Source organism: Martes martes, assembly GCF_963455335.1.
Source record: "Martes martes genome assembly, chromosome: 6".
Taxonomy (NCBI): Eukaryota; Metazoa; Chordata; class Mammalia; order Carnivora; family Mustelidae; genus Martes; species Martes martes.
Genome location: NC_137893.1, coordinates 133,615,630 through 133,641,578, shown reverse-complemented (window position 1 = coordinate 133,641,578; position 25,949 = coordinate 133,615,630). Strand labels below are relative to the sequence as shown.

Here is a 25,949-nt window from a genome sequence, read left to right as displayed (position 1 = left end):
GTCTGGAATGTTCTTCTTCATTTTCTATACTTTTCTATATTTTGATTTTCTTTATATGTCCACTCTTTAAAATTTATGTTGCTTCGTGGGGTGAAATTCCAGTATCCAAGCACCTACTCATTAATTTCTATATTGTTTTCTAATGATCTTCTTCCCCTGTGTATGGATGTCCATGTACGTATAAGATGATTTCAAAATTACAAATGTTAGCAAACAAGATTCACTTTTGAAATAGATTTTGGAAACAACCAACTTGGCTGATATGTAAGGAAGTCCAGGGAGCAAGGGATACGTGAAAAGTTAAATGAACTATATGCGATTTTCCAGTGTAGACTTATCTAGGCTCACCCATCAGTAAGTCCTCACACTCTGTCTCTTCACTATCCTTATTATATCACTAAAAAAGAACACCATGATTGTGATTCTCTCCTAAAAGAATAATGCATGTAAATTTGAAAAAGATAATGAATTATTTACACGCTACCTTGTTTTCACTCTCTATGAGTCCTATCAGCAGAATTCTGTAAAACAAATATGGATACCTTGGGAGAGATTAAGCTGTTACTTAACAGATATACTCCAACTTTTATTTGTCAAGTAACCTGGGAACATACTGAACAGCTGTCATTGTCACAGATTAAACTCACCGACCAGTCTGAGCCAAGACCATACATGTGTCCGACCTCGTGTGCAGACAGACTCGGCTACATATGCAAACACACTTTATGTAACTAAAAATAATATCCACATCCATGAGGTGTCAGTAGTTCTTCATACATTGGTACCAACAGCTTGATTCACACAAATGGTATTTTTCCCAAATCTATCTAGTTTTACCACATCTATCTAGCGTGTGTCCAGCCCCCGAGCTTACTTGAATTGTTTCTCCAGATCTTTTCGCCGAGTGAGAGCTTGCACTCACAAGGTGTTTCCAGTGACAGGTCAGGTCAGAGGCCGCAAGTGGCCTGGCTCAGCCTTCAAGTGGAGAAGCCACCCCAAGGGTCCAACCTCTGCTCCTTCACCAACTCTCTCACCCGTGAATTCCTCTTGCCTTTCGGGCTCTTGTGATGAAGGGAAATCCGAAATGCATGTGCAGGTTTTGTGCACTAATGTGGTGACTCAGAGAATTGGTTCAAAATGGACAGGTAAAGAGAATTTTCGGGACCGGGGATAGCTTTCCTACCAAGCAGAAAGCACTGCTTCCCTTCCCAGTCTCTCCTGGCAGGTCTACTCACCCCCATGGCACTCATCACCTGGGACTTGTGACAGCTCAGGGCTTGTCTTCTGCTCCTACTGAAATGCAGGACCCTGGAGGCTGGCATAAATTAATGCCACAGGCATTCTCGTATGCTCCACGGCGCTCACAGGGCCCAGCACTTTGCAGGGTTTACTCATCAAATGTTCCCTGAGTGCACAAGAAAAAATAGCCAATCTACACAGAACAAAAGTCTAAATGTTTATTTCATTTTAAAACTCTCCTAAAATTTTTAACATAAATACTGGGTTGATTTTTAAAGCCTGTGAGAACAAAAGCAATGATTTTTATAAACCTGTTAGAGACCTGCCTTGAGCCCTGCATTTGTATCAGTGTTTAACAGAAGCAACCTGCCGTGTAACGCCACACTTTATTCCCGCAACAAGTACAGGTACTAAAATTTAACGTGAACAAATCCAGGATTTAATTACAGAACTTTTGCCGTATCGTGCATATTACAGGCATGTGTGAGTTGCTGGACAGACCTCATCCCAGACAGCACCCAGCTGCACCTCCAAGGGCAGGGTGACTCCTGTAAGACAGGATCCTGCCCACCCTGTACCTGACCTTCCTGATTTCCCTCTACAATGACAGAGCTCTGCGTCCTGACTTCCTACATGTCTAAATTCTGCAATGTCAACATTGCGAAACTTAAGCTTAATTACTTTATCTTCTTTTTTTAAGAAAAGATTTTATTTATTTCACAGAGAGAGAGAGCGAGCGAGAGAGCGAGAGAGACAGAGCGAGTGCACAAGCACACGAACAGGGGTAGCTGCAGGCAGAGGGAGAGGGAGAAGCAGGCTTCCTGCTGAGCAGGGAACCTGACGTGGGGCGCGATCCCAGGACCCCGAGATCATGGCCTGAGCCGAAAGCAGACGCTTAACCGACTGAGCCACCCAGGTGCCCCTTAAGTAGTTTATTTTTAAGAAGAGGAACTGTTAGTTTCTCAGCTTTGAAATCATAGGAAAGTATGGTTATTCATAAAAGGCTCTGGATATGCCTTAGTCCAACCAGACCCTCCCTCAAACCAAAAACGACATTACAACCTAATGATGGGACCAAAGCCAGCACTTCCTCCCTATGGATGTAAATAATATCAGAGTCTCCAAAGTTGAACAGAGTGAGCTGTGGTCCAGCAAGATCTAAGAAAATTTCTCTGTAAAAGTCTTTGATCATCTCTACTAGAGACCTTGTCCTGCCCCTTCCAATCATGTCCCGAGGCCATCGAGATAATGATCCACTTTCTTTCATTTTATAGACCTCCCCAAAAGGCAATCTTATATGTATGAGCTCATTCACTATAAAGTGGCCATAAAAAGTTTCACTGCCACTTATAAGCACATAAAATTTAGATTTTAGAAAGGAAATCACTGTGAAATAGTGGGAACACTTGGATATCTGGAAAGAGCATTCAACCAAAATGATCTCTGAGGAAAACATACTGTATGCTTCAGTACTGTATAAAGTACTAAAATTATTCCATAAAAGGAAAGGGAATCTCAGGAAGCAAAGCTGGGTAGAGGAAGGAGCAGATAACCTGAAAAAGTCAAGTTACCATAACGTTTACTGAATACCTACTATGTTCCAAATGTTTCCTCGATGTTACCATTCATCTCCAGGATAACTCATCAGGTAAGTATTATTATTCACAATTGAAGGTGAGGAAACCAGACTCACAGGGGTCAAAAGGCACTCTGTAACAATCACAGACCTGGTAAACACGGAATCAGGACTCAATCCAATTCCACAACTCCAAAACCCCAAAGTCTCTGCATTTTCCCCCAACCAAACCACTCTTTCAGTGACAGAAACTTAGACAAGAAAAGTCATCAGTGAGCTAGTGTTTGAGTAGTATGGATATTCACTACCAGTAATGGCCACACCAGTATCCTAAGGGCACAATCATCTCAGGTTTTGTATCTTTTCAAAAGCAACTCGATTTTCGGCCCACTTGACAGGTCTCTGTGAGCAGTCCTGAGTAAAAGGTGTGTTAAAAACACGGCCTGAAACTGACGCCCTACGGAGCCAGGGTGGGGCTCAGAAGACCTTCAGAGAAAAGGCAGCAATGACAAAACTAATGAAGTAGGCAGATCTTCTCCCCAAAACACAACTTTCAAAGCCAGACAAAATTCAGAAACCATCAGTTCAGCATTCTAGAAATCAACCGCAGCCAATCACAAACTGATGAGTATTTCTTGGGAAAGGCACTGACCTTGAGGTGGGAGCCGTGCAGCACGATCCACACCCACGCCCCCAGCTCCATCAGTGCAATTGTTCAACTGGGAGGGTGGTCTGAGACCACCAGTCCAGGCCATACATGTGGAGCACTGTCCGAGGGGCAATCCCATCAGCAGGAGAACACAAAGGCCTGGGGGTCTGCTGGCCTGCAGACCTATGCGGGGCAAGCAAGACCCCAGTCAACTGGCTGAGACTCACCAGGAAGTCCTGGGAGCTGAGAGAACCACAGTGCCCCCGATAAACTCTCCACGGATAGCCCCGGTTGACCAGAGATTCTGCATACGCTCCGTCGACTCCAGAGTGGGCTCGCGCCACCCACACGTTCCTCAATGACGGAACCTACACCTATGCGCACCACGAAGATGCAAGGGGGTTCGGCTGAAAGAACAATCCAGGGCAGGTGTGACACCTGCCTGAGAACTGCATGTGCCCCCCAGCCCGCACACGGATCCAGCGGCAGAGGGAAAGCTCTACTGACTCGAGGTCAACCTCTGGTCCGTCACTGGCTGAACACAAAACTACAAGCCACGGGGCTGACCCCTAAGAAACGAGGCTTCAAGGACCAACAAGAAAACAAACCCGAACAGACAGCAGCAGCCACACCGCACCGTACAGGAGAGACAGCCCGTGCAGGTTTATTCGAGGCAAGTTAGAGAAGAAACAAAGAGAACAACAGCAGCGATGACAAAATACACACGTGGCAAGAATCAGTTAGGTGAGCTACTCCAATCCATTACCTGAAGGGTAACATATTCCACAAAAAACTTGAGAGGCATGAGGAGAAAGAGAAAGCGTGACCCATACTCGGGAAAAAGCAGTCAATATGAGCTGTCTCTAGTGTCCCCAGATGTTTGGTTTAACAGATTAAGACTTCAAAGTAGCAATTATATGAACATACATGTTTAAAGCACTGAAGGAAACAGAAAATTAAAATAAATAAAGAACTGAGAGAAACCATGCCTTTAAGAATTCAAATATGATGATAACTCAAGAAATAGAGAACCTCAAAAAAAAGATATAAATCATAAAAAAGAGAACTGAGTGAAAAATTCTGGAGTTGAAAGGTAAAACAAATGAGATAAAACATTGACCAGAGGGGTTCAAAAGCAAATTTGAGCTAGTATAAGGAAAAAAATGAGAAGAGTTGATGATAGTGCTGTTGAAATTAGCCAGTTTGAGGAACAGAAAGAAAACAGATGAAAGAAAAACGAACAGAGCCTCATGGGCGTGTGAAATGACACCAAGTTTACCAACATATGTGTAGTGGAAAAAGGGTGAGAAAAAAAAATCTTCAGAAATAATGGCCTAAAACTTCCCAAATTTGATTTAAAAAAAACGACTAATCTCCACATCCAAGAGGTTCAACTCAAAATAGAATAAATACAAAGAGATCCACACCTAAACAGAGAGTGCTAAAACTGCTGACAAAGAAAAAACTGAAAGCAGCAAGCAAAATACAATTCATTGTGCATAGAAAAAAACCACACACACACACACACACACACACACATACACACAGCTGACTTCTCATCAGAAACAATGGAGGCCAGAAGGCAGTAGAAGGTCCACAGTGATTAAAGGGAAAAATGCTATTAGTAAGAATTTTATAGCCAGAAAACTACTTTTCAAAACTCAAAAAGAGTGGGGCAGGGGAAGCATTCTATGATTTTTTTTTTTTTTTTAAAAAGACAATTTGCTGCTAGAAGACTCACCTTATAAAAAATGCTGTATCAAGACCTTCAGGTTGAATAAAAGTAACACAGAAGATTATCTGAATCCACATGAAGAAATGAAGAGTGTCAGAAATGGCAAAGACATCAGTGGATAGAAGACTGACTGCTTTCTCTCATTTCTTATCTTAAATGTTTTAAAAAACTTCAGATTGTAGAAAGCTGAAATTTAACACTGTATAGCTAGGGTTTTAACATAAAAGGATGAAACATTTTTGACAAGAACACCAATAAAGGATCAAAGTCTCCATGTTTTACCATGATTGAAATAGTATCATTCCCAAGAAGAAAGGGATACATTAAGGGGCATGTTATAATGTCCAGAGCAACCACTAAGAAACTTACTCAAAAATAAGAGTAAAAACAACAAGTACAACAGAGAAATCAGAACTGTATATCAAATAAAAATATTTAATAAAAACAAGGCAGAGACACACAGAAGAACAAAAGTATGAGGCAAATAGGGGCGACTGGGTGGCTGAGTTTGCATCTGACTCTTGGTTTTGGCTCAGGTCATGATCTCAGGGTTGTGGGAGGGAGTCCCGTGTTGGGCTGTGTGCTCTGCTTGAGGATTTTCTCTCCCTCCCCCCATCCCCCCATATGCATTCTCCTCTCTCTCCTTCTCCCTCTCAAATAAATCTTTAAAAAAAAATATATATATATATATATATATATGACAAACAGAAAAAAAATAACAAAATGGTAGACATATACCCAATATACCCAACAATAAGCACATCAATGTGAATGGAATGAACACCCCACACAGAAGACAAAATGTCAGGCTGAATAAAAGAACAATTCCAATGACACCCTGTCCACAAGAGACAAGGCTTAGGTTCAAAGAATCCAAAGGCTCAAGTAAAAGGGTCGGGAAAGATATACCATGCAAACAGCAATCCTAAGAAAGCCAGAATCTCTATAATTATGTCAGGTAAAACATATGTTAACAACCCACTTGCCTTAAGTGGCATTTATAGAACACTGAAGCTATCTGCAGACTTGGGCATCGCTGCTTACATTAGTCGTAAGAACCAAAAACTGAAAACAATCCAAATGGCCATCACCTGGACGGACACATCAAAGGTGATACATTCATATAACAGAATATTACTTAGCAATAAAAGGTAAAAGAAAAAAAAATCCTGATACATGCTACAATGTAAGTGTGTCTCAAATACGTCATGCTCGTTGAAAGAAACTAGAGACACAAGGCTGTAAATTGTATGATCTCACTCTGTTAAGGGTCCAGAAAAGGCAACTGTGAAGAGCCGGAAACCAGGCCAGCAGTTGCCTGAGAGCATGACTGACTCCTACCAGGCTCAGGGAAATGCTGGGGGTGATGAACGTGTTCTGAAACTGGACTGTGGTAAAGGTTGCACAACTCTGTAAGTTTACTAAATTTCACTGAATGGTACACTTACAATGCTTGAATTTTACTGCATGTAAATTACATCTTGAAAAGCAGTTAAAAAATATATATATATATAGTGCTGTGGTTTCTGAGGCAATAAACTACTGTCTGGAGACTGAAAAATGCACTCTTTCCACAAAAACTTAATAGAACTCCACATTCCTGAAGATGTTACTGTAAATGGGAAGCATGTAACTCATCACTCATATGGCATTAATTTCACCGAAACATAACAGGTCAACCTGAACTATCAACAGATAGAAGGCCAAATAATGCTCTTAACCCCCCTGCCATGCAGCGACCCATCTGCTTACACATGTAAATTGAACGTTATTTCTATGTTCGCTCATCAAATCTTTGCACAGCTGGCTGGACTTGTATGTGTAAGCCATTACGGTCTCTCTCAAAATAAGTAAATAAATCTTTAAATTTCAAAGTACTGTAAGGTAGTCTCTAGCCTCTGACCTATCTTTTATAAATACTCAACTTACTATAGAGACTGTAATTTGGTAAGAGACGGGGCAGAGCTGTTGAACACAGTGTGCCCAACCCACCCCGGCAGGGGCTACAGAAGTCCAGGCAGAGGCTTCCGAAGTGGCCCTCTGTTTTCACCTCCGTCTGTGACCACTATGGCTCTGCTCTTCACTGAGGAAGGTCACATCTTAACATGCGGAATGTCATACAATTTCTGAGCCACATGCTAACACGGGCAGGTGCCACAATAACAAGGCTAATGTTCTAATAGGTCCGTGGAGAATCAGCATTGCTTTTTTTTTTAAAGATTTATTTATTTGAGAGACAGACAGAGAGCACGAGTGTGGGGAGGGGTAGAGGGAGAGGGAGAAGCAGACTCCCTGCTGAGCAGGGAACTCGAGGCAGGGCTCCATCCCAGGACCCTGGGATCATGACCTAAGCTGAAGGTAGATGCTTAACAGACTGAGCCACCAGGTGTCCCGAATCAGCATTGTTTTCAAAAGCGTTTCTCAAACTATCTAAATAATTACTATGAACTCAACCAAGCCATCCTTAACATAAAGTATTTAAACTTAAGCAAAATAAAGTAAAACAAAACCAGAACCTAAAAATATCTTTTCTACTCACTGTCATTCCATCACCCCAAAACCACCAGAAATAATTACTTGGAGATTAAAGATGGTGGCATAAGTAATATGAGAATTAGGACATTCAGAAATGCAATCACGTCCTCTGAAACCGAGGTGCAAATTGTCGGCCCCAATGTGTCAATAGCAGTGATGCAGATAACAGGTCCCATTCTTGGCACATCTCTCTCAAGTGGTGGGACTGCCTCCTAGGCCCCATTTTTCTGAGGAACAATCCTTCACAAAAGGTTTGGTGGCTTTGCCCACAGCACTGGGAATCGTGGCTTATGATATTATTCTACCACTGTGAGTTAAATATAGAGGTGACTAAGGGACACAGTACAATTGGAGGAAGGACAGTGCTCTAACAGAATGGCCCCCTGATGACCCAGGCCTTTTGAGTGGAGACCCATGATCTGGTATCAGAACATCAAGAACAATTAAATCTTTCTGTCAAGACCAACTGAAGCTCTAAGGCTTTCCCTTCACCTCAGGACCAAATGAATGTGAATTCCCTTATCATGCCTAGCAGGAAGCAGACCCTCACACAGAACCTCTGAGATCCCCTGTAATTCATTCCTATGGTCCTCTAAAGATAGATGGAACATTCTTACTCATTCCCAAACACAAAGGGGTTTCTAAATAAGTAATCCAATTCCCCTCTATTCCATAGACAAGGATCAGCAAACTGTGTAAAAGGCTAGACAGCAAATATTCTAGGCTTTCTGAACCATTTCCAACTCCTGCTATAGCAGGAAAACAGGCACAGGCATATGTAAATGAGTAGGCATGGCCGAGTTCCAATAAAACTGTATTTATAAAAACAGGTGAAAGACTGGATTCGACCATTAGATTGTGGTTTGCTGACCCTTGCCTTAGAATAACCACCACTTAAAGCTAAAAAGAAAATTACAGGTCAACATCACCCCACCCCCAAGCCCTGTCCACTCCATGTTGTTCTCATGGAAGAAACTTAATTTGAGTTATTTACTCAAGGTCATATATGATTCTTTTGCTAGTCTGTTCATCTGTATGAAGATGAATTTCTGAAATACAGACAGAGAGAAAGAGACTGCCCCATTCTTTGAACCTACCATCCTTTTCCTGGATAGCAACAAATCATACTGACCCTACGTGGAAGTGTTGTTTTTTTAGAATATACCGTATTTTTTAGAACAGTTTTAGGTTCATAACAAAATTGGGGTGACTGTACCGAGATTTCTCATACAGCCCTCTCCTCCACACATGTATGGCCTCTCTTACTATCAGCATCTCCCACCAGAGCCATAGACCAGATTATAACTGATGAGCCTATGTGGACACATCGTCACTCAGAGTCCACAGTTTACGTTCCCTCTTGGGGCTGTCATTCTGTAGATTTGGACAAATGTACAATGACATGTACCCACCATTACAGTGTCATATAACGTAGTTTCACTGCTCCAAAAATCCTCTTGTGGGGAGGTTGTTTTTAAATTTCTAAGTATTAGGGCACTTGGGTGGTGTAGTCGGTTAAGGGTCTGACTCTTGGTTACGGCTCAGGTAGTGATCTCACCATCATGAGATCCAGCCCCACGTCAGGCTCTATGCTTGGCTCAGAGTCTGCTTCGGATTCTCTGTCCCTCTCCTTCTGCCCCTCCCAGCCGTGCATGCATGCACTCTCTCAAAATAAGTAAATAAATCTTTAAATTTCAAAGTTCTGTAAGGTAGTCTCTAGCCTCTGACCTTTTATCAACTTACTAGACAACTCAACTTGGTGATTTTATAATGATTGTAAATATAAACTACACATGTCAAACCTACAAAGCTTCCTTTATTTTTCTTCTTTAAAGTTTTAAGCTCATTGAGAAATCCACTCCAATCAAGCAAACGAGACCAACAACCACTCCTGTATGATTTTCTCCCCATTCTATCTCCCGGCAAAGTCTCAAAACAACTTATTTTCTCTATCGATCTATCCTCCCTTTCTTTAAAAGCTCATCTCAAATCTCTGCTTCATTCAGGTTTTCATTTGGAAAAAAGTTAACTCCTCTAAGAAGTATTTTCTGATTGATTTATCTCAACCAGTTTGTTTTTGCTTCATTTTCCCTTTGAGAGCTGCAATGTTCCATATTAATCTTAAATTTGTTGCTTTATACTGCCCTTAGATCTTTTTAATACATTTGGAGACATATTAGATGAAAAGCCCTTAGAAGGCTAGGTGTGAGGGTTTTATTTCTAAGCATAGCATACTAAGCATCCTCACTGTAGAATTAAAAGGAAGACAGATAAAATCTCCCTTTCATTCTTTCATTTGCCCTTCCTATTCATCTACAATCTAGAAGAGTCCAAATAGACCTAAAATAGTACAATTTTTCTATATTCTTATGTACCTACTTATGAGGAAAAATTATAAAATGTTTTCATCTATATTTTCCTTAGAATTTTAATATTTTCACATTGGTTTTCCCAGAAATAGTTTTCAAGCATTTATGTCTAAAATTTCAACTGTTAGGCTGTGACTTCCATTTACATTCTGCCATTCTTCTTAAAAACAGAAACACCATATGATCCAGTAATTCACTACTGAATACTTACCCAAAGAAAACAAAAACACTAATTCGAAAAGATACACATACCCCTGTGTTTGTTGCGGGATTATTTACAATAGCCAAGACATGAAAGCAACCCAAGTGTCCACTCACAGAAGAATAAAGATATGATACACATATACAACAGAATATTACTCAGCCATAAAAAAAGAATGAAATCTTGCCATTTATAACAATGTGGATTGATTTGGAGTGTATCGTGCCAGGTGAAATTAGGCAGAAAAAGAAAAATACCATATGATTTCACTTATACGTGGAATCTAAAAAACAGAACAAATAAAAAGCAGAAACTAATCCATAAACACAGAGAACAAACTGGTGGTCACCAGAGGGGAGGTGCATGGGGGGATGGGCAAAATAGGTGAAGAGGATTAAGAGGCACAGGTTTCCAGTTATAAAAGAAGTCACAGAGATGGAAAGTACAGCATAGGGAATATGGGCAACAATACCATAATAACGTCATCTGGTGACAGACGGGGACTACACTTATCAAGGCTGAGAACTGAGCTATGTCTAGAACTGTCAAATCACTATGTTGAACACCTGAAACTAATATAACATTGTACGTCAACTACATTTCAAAGATAAATTTTTAAAATAAAAAATTAATTCTAAGAAATAAACACTGCCATTTTCCATTTCAAGCAAGATATCTCTACTTCCAACTCCATGTTACTAAGTAAATAAGTAAGGAAACATCCTTGATGGGACACCCACTCTCTGTCTCGAAGAGCTTGGAAATTTCTGTTTGTAATAGCAAATCAAGCTTGGAGTAATACAGACATCGACAGCTCGGAAATCAATTTAGCCAATTAGACTTAAAGGGGGAAAAGAAAAGTCCTTCAAGTTCTGATCTTCTGAGTGACCTCGGCTCTACGTGCAGTGCTGGACAACTTTATTTTGTAACTGGAATGGAGAACATCTGTCAGCTCGTACTAACCACAGAACTCTGCTATAGACACGGGCCAGTATAAGCATGACAGTCAAGAAGAGCAAAGGCACTGGAGACTCCTGGCTGTGGGGCCCTGGGCGGCCAGCAACTTCTCTGTGCTTCCTCCCCATGTCTACATCACGGAGGCAACAACCCTGTCTCACTCAGCTGGAAGGATTACATGAACACAGTTATGAAAAGCACGCTGAATGGAGCCTAGCACACAGACCTGTGGACAGATGAGTTCTTTTTACCCTAAAAATGATAAAACACAACATCCCTCTTGCCGCCGCCAGCCCACAATGAAACGTAACTAGGGGAAGCAGTATGATTTAAAAGAAAAAAGTTCCAAACACCCCTCCACAAATCTCTCCAATAAGATACAAACAAGCTGCTCAAAAGTTGATTCACTTAAACTTCTCTGGCCATTTTTCTCAACTGGAAAATGAGGAAGATGGACCGTCTTCCAAGGGCTGTCCTTCCCAGCTGTAGAATGTGCAGGATCCTCCTGGAGAGGCGTATGAGAAGCCAGCAGGACAGAGAACTCCCGGACACGCATCTGGCACCGGTCAGTAAAATCGCCCAGGTCCTCGTGCTATGTATCAGCCCAGCTCATTTTTACTTCCTTTTAAACTATCAAACATGGCCCCAGTTGAATGCTTAATTTATAGTTGAATACTGCAATAGTACGCAATTACATGCTGATGGTCCTTTTCTTCCCTGGCAAATCTTTTTTTTTTTTTTTTTTAAGATTTTATTTATTTGACACAGAGAGAGGGAGATCACAAGTAGGCGGAGAGGCAGGCAGAGACAGAATGGGAAGCAGGCTCCCCGCTGAGCCGAGAGCCTGATGCAGGGCTTGATCCCAGGACCCCGAGACCATGACCTGAGCCGAAGGCAGAGGCTTAACCCACTGAGCCACCCAGGCGCCCCCACTGGCAAATCTTGTAAAGAATTGGGAAATAAGCACATATAACCACACTACCAAATGCAAAGCAATAAGGAGGTTTGAGTAAATTCATACTCTAACCATACAGGCACACAGAACTATCAATGTACATAAATACCCAAGTACCATAAAAATCCAGCTTGGCATCAATTAGGCAGGAATAACTCTTAGACTATTATGGGTCCACTTCACACTTAAAGGACGGCTCTTCTAGTTACTTACTTAACAGCCAACTAGTTAATGATAAAAATACAATTTTTTTTTTAACTACTTTAACATGGCAGCACGGCCCTAGAATATTTTCTAGAACAAAATTCATCCTAGAAAACTTCTAAGAACCTTACATTTTAAGTTTATTTTAAAAAGTCACGCCTGGGGGTGCCTGAGTGGTTCAGTCAGTCAAGCATCTGCCTTCGGCTCAGGTCATGATCCTTGAGCCCTGCATTGGGCTCCTTGCTCAGTGGGGAATTTACTTGTCCCTTTCCTTCTGACCCTCCCTGCCAACCCCCGTCCCTGCCCTGCCAATTCTTTCTCAAATTAAAATACAATCTTTAAAAAAAAAAAAAAAGAGTCCTGCCTGGCTGGCTCAGTTGGTAGAGCAGCAACTCCTAATCTCAGGGTTTTAAGTTCGAGACCTACACTCAGTGTAAAGATTATTTAAATTTATTTTAAAAAGTCAAAATTAATGCAATGCTACCCCAAATAAAAGCCCCAAAATAAAAGCCTAATAGTCAACAAGAACTTCCTTCTGAAGAATGACTTGAGTACTGAGAAGAGAGGACACTATTTGGTTACAAGGTTTTGCTGTGCAGTGTTTGGTGGCTGACAACATTACAGATATCAAGGGCTTTCTAAGAATACCTGAGCACTATTTGTAATTTTGGCACATTATTAATATGCAAAAGAGTACTGTTAAAATGTTTTAAAATAATAAATATAGGAATAAAAAATAAGGCATTTAATTTATTCATAAAGTATTTTTTCGGATAACACAAGAACCAACTTTGTCCCAGACATGTTCAAATTATGGGGCATAGATTCTAAATGTGGCGCTTAAAATACATGTATGGATATAATAGGAGATTTTACACACATTATGTATTTTCCAATTCTATGATAAGATAAAATTACAGCTCATCAGAATATATTTTGTGCAAAGATGTTCTAAAATAAAATCATTACTCTGATTAATCATATTATTACATTTTATATTTGCTTTTAAATAGAAAAAAGCATTTGGTTAATGTTAATAAGCATTCCAAAAGCAGCAAATAAGCTCTCAATATGAGCTGAAAAATAATGATCTGAAAACAAATGGGAGGCTTGCTTTATGAAATCTACTCTCCTACTTTTATCCCAGTCGGACAAACTAACAGCTGCTTAAATGACAGCGGCTAATAGGTTCAATACCTTTCTTACCTTTATCATCAAAAACGTAACTATAAGTTAAGTTATTTACTTATTTCCTTCCTAGCTGCAATCATCTACCAAAAAAATTGTTTTTAAGCCATGGGTTGTTTACCCTACAAGACTTCTGACTTCTCAAATCTTAAGGCTGTCTACATAGAACTGCTGACTTAACATTCAAACATGAAAAACAATGTGCATGAACAGCTGGAATTCCATCTAAAAATCATCAAAATCAGGGGCCCCTGGGTGGCTTAAGGTTAAGCATCTGCCTTTGGCTCAGGTAGTGAACCCGCAGTTCCAGGATCAAGTCCCACGTCAGGCTCCCTGCTCAGTGGGGAGTCGGCTTCTCCCTCTCCCTCTGGCCCCTCCCCTGCTCCTTTTCTCTCGCTCACTCTCTCTCTCTCAAATAAAAGCTAAAAAAATAAACAAAAGTAAAAATTAAAAAAATTAAAATCATCAAAATTAAACTTAATCTACTTATAAGCCCAACAAGACCATCCCCATGTAACAAGAAAACATGAGATTTTCTTCATGACAGGTGACTGATATAAGAAGTCACTGGAGTGGGTCCCCCGCACTGCTAGCAAATTAAAATATTCACATTCATCGGATTACTCCTGAAAACCCACTGGGTTTCCAAGGTCCCACACGAGACGGGGGCACAGGGGACGGAGAGCGGTGCTATCTTAGAACATAAACACAAGCGTGGGCTACAGCGCCTCACCTCCGTCCTAGGAGATCGTGAACGTGGAAGGCTTCTAAAAGCAGTTCCATTATGATAGAACGGAATGACTTGACAATCAGTTTCCTGAGAACTAGATTCAAAACACGAGGTAAGGTTTGAATGTGCGGAGGGACGGACTGAGGAGGCAGCACTCTGGGTGAGAACTGTCCTTCCCAAACCCTCTCCTACAGCGATGGCTCTTGTCCACATCCCCAGCCCCGGACCGCCAGGACCATAGACCCATGGCTGACTCACTCTGCGCACACTGGAGCAGCATCACACCACTCCTGGGTGGCCTCTGTTTGCAAAGCACATGCAACCCAAGAGTTCGGCACAAACCAGTTTTTTAGAGAAAGTGACGCTGAGTGTTTACCTGGTGTCAGGCATCGTGCTAAATGTTGCGGTGTTACCTAATCTTCACACACTCTCCCTGCTTTGCAGAGGAGGAACTGACACTTGCTGCTTGCCCAGGGCCACACAGCTAGCCGGTGATAAGCTGAGGCCAGACACTTTACCCATTACGTTAATTAAATGTACAAAAGCGATAAACTTGAGGACTCCCAGGACAAAAATGAACGTAAAACAGAAGTTAATAAATAACAACTTGGTTCAGGCGATGAAAATTTCACATTATAACAGGTTTTTTTTAATCAGAGGCCACCAAATATCACAAGAAGCATTTGTGCATCAAGGTTCAGAAGTGTATACACATTTGGAGAGCACGAATCATCTTTAACTGTCTTGTTTGCTAAATAGTTAATGCAAATACATTTTTGCTGAACACGGATGGGTGACTAAAACACGCTCTTCTGACATGGAAGTCATACCCGGCTAAGAAGATCTGCAGAATGACAACGACGCAGTATTAGAAGCACGATAAGGAACCTGGAGACACAAGCAGTGGAGGTCCACCATGTGTGCTGGGGGGCACAGCGGCAGGGGAGAAGGTAGGAGATGGGGAGGGGCTCAAAGAGGAAGAGATATCTGCTTTGGCAGAGACAATTCCTGCGCAGAATAAGAAAACAAAGTGGAAATGAGGATGGGAAAGAAATACTTTTCAGAAAGAAGAACAAGCACAGAAATGCTGGGTCTAGATGCTGAGCTCTTAAATGTCAGATTATTCATCAGATACAGAGGAGAACGAGAAGGCCCAATTGTGTCCCAGCCGTACTCAGGACCTTGGACTTCACCTTCCAAGATGATGGGCATCCACAGACCCCACGTGTGGACCTCACCCTTTACTTCTCACGTTACAATAAAGCAGTGTGTTCAGAGCCAAACACACTCAACCAATAAAAATGAAAAACAGCCACACCGAAATTCCCCAAATATGTTTTGCTAAAGGTTAAAAAAAATTCACCGTTTTGCAAAAGGTTAACACTTGGTATTTTCTACACTGACTTCCAATCTTGTACTTTAAATACATCAGTCTTTGAAACTCTTAAGCCCAAACTCAACTTAAAAAATGTTCTTTCTTCCCCCAAGTTTTGAAAACACATTTACAATGATGACCGGCATAAGAGAAAACAGCCCTTTTAAGAGGACTGACATGGAACCCCAGCAAGTCCCTGTTTCCTGTATCAGGGTTACCTGAGTCCAAGCAAAGGCCAGGGAAGGCGGGGGAGATGGCTGATCAGAAATGAACAAATGCTGGTGAAGGGGGCATTGCCCTGCCGGGACATTCACCAAGACCACACATGGGAGCCCCAGCCCCAGAGTCAGCCACAGAGTGGCAAGAGCCCCGCTCCAGAGAACCTACCACAACATACAAAGCCTTGCTTCTGAACACCAAGTGTTTCCCTCATGCTCTTCAGAAATTCTCACCCACCCTCACAAAGGATATGTCAGTCAGGAGGGGCTCCTGGGTGGCTCAGTCAGTTAAGCGTCCAACTCTCCATTTTAGCTCAGGTCACGATCTCAGGGTCCTGGATCGAGCCCTGCATCCAGCTCTGTGCTTAACGTGAAGTCTGCTTGCTGCTCTCCCTCTGCTCCTCCCCCCACTCTCTATTTCTCTCTAAAATAAATAAATAAAATCTTTAAAAAAAAAAAAAAAAGGATAGGTCAGTGTTAAACTCTCCCCATCTGCTTCATGCAGACAAGCCCCAAAGACAAAGGTTCTATCTGGTTTATAGGGCCAAGGGTAAAGACACTAGAATTCAACAAACCCCATTCCTACAATCTGAACAGATTCCCATCAGTTCTAACTCTCAGTTTTGTCCCAAATTCATCTCTTACCCTTAATACATCAGTTCTCATACTTTTCTACTAAAGAACCTCTAACAGCAGAGAAGTGTAAATTCCACCTCCTCCAGGAGCATTGTGTGCAGGCCTCATTTAAATCCATACAAATCTTGTATATTCATATATGACTTGTATGATATTTTAATACATGAAAATACACACGAGTGTATACGTATTTTCCCCCAAATAAAACTTATATTCCAGAAAGTTAGAATAGGATTACCCTATGTCTTTGCATAGCCTTAGGACTACACCAACACCAGCTGAAGAATAGAATAAATCAAAGGAAAATTATATTTTAAGAGTTAAAACTGCCATGAAACCATAGTGAACATATAATTTGAGTTTAAGTATATATCTTTTATTATTGACTTAATTACCAAACACAAGGCAAGTATTTCACAGACTGTTCTTCACAGACACCGAGAAAGAAGCAATGCACTTAAAGCAGTGTGAGCAACGTGCTCACCAGAGCAAGGTGGGCTGTGACTGGCTTTGTGGTCTTCTGATTTCCTCTCTCTCCATTTCATAGCTAACTTATGTGGTAGGTCTTCAGTAAGTCAAAGCAGCGGGTGACAGGTAAGGCAAAACAAACATGGTATTTCAACGGTCAGAGTGAGACACAAACTAAAATGCTAAACAATTCATTTTACTAGCTAATGTTTACTTGCTTATTTTTTTTTAACCAGCAAAATCAGTTTCTTCAGGAATAACAGAGGAATTGCAATTCAGAACATATCTTCTTACTTTCACCCCCAATCTGTGCCCAGAGATACAGTCCTCAAATACATTTTTAGAAGAGAAGTGGAAATTCTAGAAGTGTTACACCTTAGCACTTTCTTGCCTTTGTGCCTCTGTTTACTGGGGTTTCCCAGGCAGGAACAGCCTCGCCCTCATCCCTCTCTGCTGAGTAAGCTCACTGGCTTAGACTCGCGGCCTGGCCTACAAAGAGCTGCCCAAGCCCCCAGTCCATCCACACCCCGCCCCCACCCACCCCTGGACCTGGCCAGTCTGCAGGTCCCACCGAGGACATGGCTTCTGCAGTCTGTCTTGTGCTAATCTACTCTGATCTACTCTTCAGTGTCTGAGTCATCACTGCCTTAGTGAAGCAGCTCGGAAACTCCCAATGAGGGGCCAGAACAGAACTTCCTTCAAATTCTCTTAGAAAACTTTAAAAACATCTGAATTTCGGAAAAGAAGCCAGCTTCCTATTCAAAGTTTCAGCTCTGCATACTAAATTTAGACTCAGATTTGGGGGACCCTCAGGACCTAATTTCTAATTGTCTCACCCCAGTCTCCTAACCCCTCCCTCCCCCAAACGAAACAGTGTACGCTCCATTAATAGAGAACTCCAACTGGCTTGGACTCCCCATGTCACTTCACAAGCTCCTACCCCAGGATGAAATGCACTCACCTGTCTTATTGGTTTTGTGCATAACTTCTCCGCCCTAAGAACCCACTTCAGATGGTACCTTTGCTTCTCTTCCCTTTGCACGCTGCCCCGCACCAAACTGCCCCCCCCCCACCACAATCAGGACGTAGTATGAGATCCTGCCTCTGCGGAAGGTCCATACCCCTGTTCCTCCTTCACGACATGGGCTAAGGTGCATGTGTACCCGCCTCCCCTCCTCGACCCCACACTCTTTCAGGGTCTAGGCTTGAGGATCATTCTATCCCCGCCTCCTAGAACAGCGCACAAGGAACAGTTCAACAACTACCCAGCGGGTTGTGCATTAGGTACAGAAAGGAAGATAGTCTGTGGCCTAACATCTGCATTTCTCTGGATGGCCGGGTGATCTAGAATATTACAAAGTACAAGCACACCTTGTTTTATTGTGCCCTGTTTTGCTGCGTTCTACAGACGCTGTCTTTTACAAATTGGAGGAGTTTCTGGCAACCCTGGGTTTAGCAGGTCCAACAGCACTTGCTCACTTCATGTCTCTGTGTCACATTTTGGTAATTCTCGCAATCCTTCAAGCTTTTTCGTTATTGTTGTATTTGCTACGATGACCTGTGATCAGTGATTACAACTTGCTGAAATCCCAGATGATGACTAGCATTTTTTCAGCAGGAAGTATTTTTTAATTCAAGTACGTACATTTTAAAAAACAATGTGATCGCACACTTCAGAGTCCACAGCAGAGTGTAAACATAACTTTTATATTAGCTGAGAAACTCAAAAACTGATCTGATTCGCTCTATCACGATATTTGGTTTTTGGCAGTGTTGGGGAATACAATCCAGTATACATCCAAGGTACACCTGTATACATTTTAAATATGAAAAATGTTTACTATTTATCGCCTAATAAACAATACTTCTCGTTTCAACAAATATCTGGGCTATTAGCCGCCAGGACCTGTGCTGGGCTAAGGCGAGCACCAGTCTCAGGCTACCTTGGTGTACCCTATTTAGACAGATGAATTAGGGAAGCCGGCCCCAGGACTCCAGCTGTCAACCTCAGCTGGTACCTCGAGTGTGAAGGCTTTGCCTCTAAGAGTAAATAAGAGAAAGTAACTACTTGTGGGAGCTCAGGCTCTAGTGAGAAAGACAGACAAATACATGGTCAACTCCTAACACTGTCTGTAGGACTCGGAAAAATCAGACTTCAGCACACAAGACTTAATGTTCTCCATCTAAATCCTCACCTCATTGAACACTGGTGCTATCATCATCAATTTGAACTTGTTCCGAGGCAGCCACCTAGGCCAGCAGAGCGTTCCAGTACTCTTCCAGATAGGAAACACACCGTTCCAGATTCGAGGAGGCCACAAAATTGACCATGTTTTCAATGATCACCCCACAGTGACTGGCCAAACTTATTTCACAAAGGAACATCTCCCAATTAATCTGTTTGATCTTTATTTTTTTTTTTTTACCTTGCATGTGCCTGAGAATTTTTTTCTGTAATAGTAAATACGTCGTAAGCTATTTCACCCTGTTGGGGTTTATATTTGCTGTAACTGTTTCTTGTTTCGCACTCCTATACCCTTATCTACTAAAATGGAATATAAAAGATCATTGTTCTTCCCAGGTGATACAACACATTAGAATAACACACATCTTTCAAAACAATTAACTAAAATAAGCTTACTCTCGTAAAATTAAAATCTCTCCACAGTGAAGGAGCAACACGCATTTCCCACCTTTGCATGAAATGTACATAGCATGCGTAATTTTGACTGATTGCTTCCTTTATGGAAACAGGTCATGTTGCCCCTGAGTTCTGCAAATAATGGCCTGAGTCAATGTCAACTACAACTCTCTTCACTTCTTGATAATCTAACATATACAGTCATACAGAAATAAATCTCAAAAGTAGTATGGGGAAGGGGCTAAAAAAATCATATTGGCAAAGAATATCCAACTACTCATTTCAGATTCCTCCAGGCAAAAGCTGTCTCTGTTAAGAGAGTGTAAATCTCTCACTTTCACACTCACACTAATGGTTGGGAGGGCACTGTAATTTTGTCAAATGCGATTCATTCATTCAACAAATATTTATGAAACATTTTCTGAGAGATGGGAATTGTGCAGAAGACTGGAAGTGAACAAGGGAAACGGAGCCTTCCGGGTGCTCACTGTGGACCAGGGTCAACATCCAGCGAGCTGCCATTCCTGTCACCCAAGAAGTACTTTACTGTAGGATTTCCTGTAAACCTTATTTCTGTTTCATGCAGATCCTTACCTCTTAGATTTCTGGGATGAATCTGTTTAGTTCGAGGCATCTTCTTTGATTCAGGGGCCCCTTTTTCTTCTTAGAAACTGTAGGAAGAGCAGGTCACAAAAAGGTAGCTCCATTAAACGCAACATCCATCAATTAATTCATGTGCTAAAAAAGAAAAAAAAATCACACTTTATTACCTTCAAAGGAAAAATACACTTCAAAAGTCATGGTTAGAGTCCAGCACTCATCTAAACCCAATGGAAGATAACCAAGCCAGAGACACCTGCAAAAACTTACTTACTAACTTTTAATTAACCGTAGGAGATCTCATTTTGCTACTCTCTGGGCTTTCTCACTAAGAAAACAAAAAAATCACTGTACTTTTATCAAAGAAGAGTGAAAAGATTCACTCCATGGTGTTTTACGGTGACATCACAGGATAGAATTAAAGTATAGCATGAGACTATAAAAGGGCTATGCTACATGTAATGTGGCTCCTGGTTCATCAAGCTCTTTGGGAACAAGGACCATGTCTCATTGATCTTATTTTACTGAATTAATTCAGTTAATATATGTGGTTGCTATTGGAACTGCTCCCCAATTTTTCTAGTATTTTCTTCTAGGCTTGTGCCAGGACTGTACTTTACACTTCTCTGGGTTTAGCTACAATGTGTGACCAGTTCTGGCTAACGACCTATGAGTGGAGGAGGCATGCACCGTTTCCAGCCTATACCATTTAGTTAGCAAAGCAAAATCCTCCGGCGCTCTCTGTTCCCTCTGCAGTGGGAACAGGCACTGTTCCAGACAGTGAGTGTTGCAACACAGAGCTGGGCTCTTGCTAACCTACCATGATCAGCCAGAGTAAACAACAAAGAGACCTTTGTTGTTTTAAGTGGCTGAGGGTTGGGAATTGTTTGTTACTGTAGCTTCACCTGGTCTGTCCTGACTTATACGTCCTAAACACAATGACTGGAAATGCAATATGCCAAAACAATAATGATTCAAAACCTGATCATCCCTCTTTCCAAATCAGCCACCTCTGTCTCCTCTTCCACAAGATCCTCACGGATCCTCGAGCTAAAACTTTAGTTCTGATTTCCTGGAATAGAGCTGATGATATTAAGGGGGAAATTCTGTTCCATCACTAAGCAAAGCACAACAATGGGTAGCAATGCTTTGTTTAAAACTTGTTATACTCAGTACTGTAGAAGAAACAAGAGAATACTTACTGAGCCCCTGCAGGGTGCCTCTGTACTTTCTACACATTACCTAATTCGGTCTTAATAATAACTGGTTGGATAGCTATCATTTACCTACTTTACAGATAAGAAGATGAGTTGGGGAGAGGTTGACGAACCTGCCCATGGTCAGCATCTAAACAATGTGGCACACATGATTCAGTCTCAGTGCTCACTTCCTCAGCAGAGATAATAGGTATTCCGCGGAATAAGGTCAAGAGGCTGTAGAGCCCAAGCCATGACTATATATTTTGGTGTCAAACTGTACTGGGTTCAAAGCCAGGCTCTATCCCCTTACTGTGTGGCCTTGTCAAGGTACTTAACCTCTCTGAAGATCAGATTTCGCGACTGTGAAACTAGGAAATATTATCCACCTCACAGGGCTGTTGTAAGGTCTAAACTAAACAACATGGATGTCCACTGTCTGGCACACAAAACGACTCAAATATTAATTGTCCTTAAGAAAGCCTATATGGGAAAGGCTAGATCTGATATCCCTGTATAAGGTTTTAGAAATTTATGATTTCATTATAGCAAAGAAGAAACAGAAGTAAAGAAGGTTACAATTAGTACTTCAGTATTTTACCCCTGATAAGGCTATGTGTGGGCACTGCACGAAATTATTTGCAATTTTTTTAACTGCACAGAGAAGAATAAGAAATACGATGGCTAAGTACTATATACTTTATCTAGCACCATGCTAAATGATCTATAAGACATGGTTCCTCAACTCCCCGCATTAAAGACATCCACCATCCGACTCACGAAGCTTGATTCAATAGAGAATTCGGAGACATTAGGGCCAAATAAATTGTATGACTGCTTAACTACATTCCTTGTTAAACTTAAAGCTTTTAAATGGTCACGATATTTGGAAGTTTTTAAAGCGTAAACTCCGAATGTAATATAATCACGTGATCCCGTATCGAGAGCATAAATATAAAATATGCAAATTTCCAATCAGTAACAGCTCCCTGCTACCCCGTTCCCTGCCTACCCACTGTCCCTAGCTGTCCATCCCATGTTTAAATCCTTGTGGGGGGAAGTGAGTACATGCAAAGACAGCGGCACTAGAGCGACTAGGACGAGTAATAAACCGTTCCTTTACAGGAAAGAAATAAATACTACATGGAGCAAAAACATGACACGATCAAAAAGCGTAAAGACAGTTGCAAGGAGAAAAAACATGAATGAATGTGGAGGGCGGAGCCTGGGAAAACCCCTCTGCAACGCTGCACTGAACAAAGCGCTTCGCATGCCAGGAGGAGGGGGAATGGAAGTGCCAGCTCAGGAAGGAGCCCGGAGTGGATGCGGAGAGCATGAGGAGGAGGAGGAGGACGGGATGAGGCGAGCGCGGCAGCCCTGAGACTCCTCCTCGCCGCCGGCTCCGCCACCGCCCCCTCCCCTCTCCAGCAGCAACTCCTTCCCCAGCCCGACCCCAAGGCGAGCCCGAGCCGACCCGCGCCCAAACCCACCGCCCGCTTCCCAACTGCTGCAGGCGCGTACTCCCAACCCGGAAAGAAACTACCCAGGTGGCTGGGAGTAAACAGGCACTTAGAGCAAAGAACGAAAGGAAAAGAAAGCCACAAAGCCGGGAGGTTGGGAAGCCGAGGCCTGGTCTCCCTCACCCCCCACCCTCTTGCAAAATGCGTCTGCGGCTGGAACGCGGGTGGGGAGGCTGGGTCCCTCCGTACCTGCTCGCCTCGCAAGACCGCAGCTCGGGCCGCTCGCGCGCGGCGAGGGCGCCCAGAAGTGGCAAGTGTCTCCCGCACGCAGCCATCCCCTCTGCAAGGTCGGCGGTTGCACACACACGCACACACACACGCGCGCCCGCACGCCCCCCGCCCGCGGAGGGGGAACTGGTCCTGCCCCCCTCCCCGGTACCCTCCCCCCTGCCGCCCTCCCAGCTGCAGCGCCCCCGCCGCGGAGCCCGCGCCGAACCTGCTGCCAGGACGCCCGGCGGAGCCGCTGCCGCTGCAGCCGGCCCAGGAGCTGCGCTGCTGATGGCGGCGGCCGCAGCTCGGAATCTCCGCGACCCCCGCGCGGTGGCGGCGGCGGCGGCGGCGGCGGCGCCCGGGATCCCTCCTTCACTTGACAACCCCAAACACAAACATAGCCTCCTCCCGCTGCTGCTCCCGGCCCTCGGGCTCCGTCCCCCTCCCCGCCGCCGCCGCCGCCGCCCCAGCAGCAGCCACACTAGAGGCCGGCGACTGGCACTCACACCACCCAGCGCTGAAATATTAAACAGGGGAGCCGGCCGGGGGGCGGGGGGGAAGCGCGGGGCGCGCGGGCGGGGGCCGCAGGCGCCGGGCGGGGGAGGCGGCCGCGCTCGCCGGCGCCCGGGCCGCGGCATGACCGCCGCCGCCGGGGAGGGGGCGGCGGGGGGCCGGGCGGCGAGGCGGGGCGAGCGGCCCCCGGGGCCGTGGGGCCCGGGGCGCGGAGGGCGGGCGCGGGCTTTACCTCTCCCCGGGGCAGAGTAGGGCACGTTTAGCGTCTTTAGGGGCGACGGGAGGAGCGCGGGCCGAGCGGCGCGGGGGAGGGAGGGCGAAGGTCCGAGGCTTTCCCGCGGGTGGGCGGGGCGGCAGGGGATCCCCGGGGGCGGGAGGCGGGGAGGCCGCGAACTGCGCCGCGCGGGCGGGGGAGGGGGGTCCCCCAGCGGGGGCTCAGCGGGGAGGGGCGAGGGGGGGTTCACCGACGCCGGCGCTGAGGCCCAAGTGGACAGGCGCGGCCGACACCGCGGCTCAGGGTGGGGACGGGTTGGGTGCCCCGGTCGGGGCTCGCGTGGAGCCCGGAGCCCCGGGTCTCCCCCGCGGGGCGGACCCCGGGCCGCACCTCCCCCTCTGCAGCCCGCCCCGCGGCTCCGCCCCGCCGGGCCGCCGCAGGGACGGGAGTGGGGGGCGGGAGGAGGCGGTGGCGAGGCCCGAGGGGGGAGGGGCGGGGTTAGGGACGCGAGGGGCGGGAGCCCGGGGTCGCGCCGGCTCGGGGACTGGCGCCCGGCGGGGGCGGAGGGGCGGGCCCAGCCGGTCACGCGGCCCGGGGAAGGCCTGGCCGGGTCGCGCAGTTGGGGGCGGTTGGTCCGGGAAGAGGGGCGGGGACGGGCGGGGCGGTAGTTTCTCTTTACCGTCTCTTTACTTTCTAAAGCAGGATGTGGGCCGGGCCGGTGACGTCATGGGGTCTCCCAGTCCCGCCCCCCGCCCGGGCCGATTGGGGGAGGGGAAAGGAGAAGGGAGGGCGGAGGGGGGGACCCCAAGGGGGTTTCCTCAGCAACGCGTTGAGGGAAGGGGAAAGTCATTGTGAAACTTGAAACTCATTAACTTTGAAAAACAACTTAAAAAAAAAAAAACTGGGAGGGGGGCGGGGTGTTGGTTTGGAGGGTGGAAGGGGACATATTATTAACCCTGAACTGAAACCACTTCTTGGTGGCGGATGTTCTATTAAAAGATTGAGGGAAGCCAAGGTTATTCCAGAGGCCGCTCCAAAGCCCGCTGGTGGTTCCCAGAGCCGGGGCTGCCAGCGCGTTAACCCTTGCCTGTCCGCCTGACAGCTTGGGGCAGGGAGGGGAGGGGTCTTTGGGGTCGGAAAGGGAGGTGCGGGGCTGGGCAGCGGACCTGGCTCCTAGGACGCTGAGGAGAAGAGAAAGGGGGAAGAGGGAGTAATTATCATAAACCAGAGTTTGACCCTTGCTTCTAGAAAGCAGTAGAGGAAGCAAGGAGTGGTAATCTATGGAAGGAAATAAATCAGGAGGGGCTTGACTAGGGTAACGAAGGTTTTGGGGTTAGAACTACTAAAGAATGTTAGAAATCGGGGGCTCAGAAATTCACACATGTACACCTAAAGAAGCAGGCAAAAGTGACTGGTTTAAGGAGCCACGTTGAACTTGGGAGGAATAAAGCAAAACAAAAATTTTGATGCAGAAGAATTTCTCAGATTAAACCAAACTGCTTTCCCCTTTTAAGGAATAAAAATGCTAAACGACCGTACACCCACTACGCGGGCCATCTGTGCAAACTTGAATTGTTTTGTTCCCTGGGGCTTCCATAAAGACATCTAGGCTTTCCCTGCTACGGTTGACCCTGAAAATTACCCTGAGAAAATCCTACCTCTAGCTCACTGAGCTCAGAAAAGCTTAATGCACCAAAATGGGAATGATTAAAAATGTAATACTCAATAAAGGAGAGCTTGTAACCAAAAGAAAAGTCAGGAAAAGGGGTGGGGGTAATATAACTATTAAAAACTAACTTTGGTCATAAGAGCAAAGATCACCCAAGAACTGCCTAAATTTGAAATGATGTTGTTTATCATACTTTACTTTCAACCTGTCAATGAAATAATGCAATCTTTAAATTTTCAATGTGATGTAATCATCTGGCTTTTGTAAAAGTAAATGTTATCTAATGGATTGCAATCACAAAAAGTATGTAACGTAACTTTCCAACTGGGCTTTTGAAAAAAAGATGAACA

General features: G+C 44.3%; 1 protein-coding gene across 2 annotated transcripts in view; it reads right to left on the bottom strand.

The window, feature by feature from the left end:
* The window catches only part of HIVEP1 (HIVEP zinc finger 1), a 139,354-nt gene extending 115,024 nt beyond the window's left edge, over positions 1–24,330 (bottom strand). Inside the window, exons 1-2 of one of the 2 annotated variants that reach the window (XM_080806119.1) lie at positions 23,949–24,330; positions 20,272–20,415 (exon numbers count right to left, since the gene is read on the bottom strand). In XM_080806119.1, the coding sequence (XP_080662245.1) occupies positions 20,272–20,311 (40 nt within the window). In that variant the 5' untranslated portion in view covers positions 20,312–20,415; positions 23,949–24,330. Of the gene's footprint in view, positions 1–20,271; positions 20,853–23,948 lie in introns of those variants that run through there. The other variant, XM_080806120.1, reaches the window with a different exon arrangement.
* Between the last annotated feature and the right edge of the window lie 1,619 nt (positions 24,331–25,949).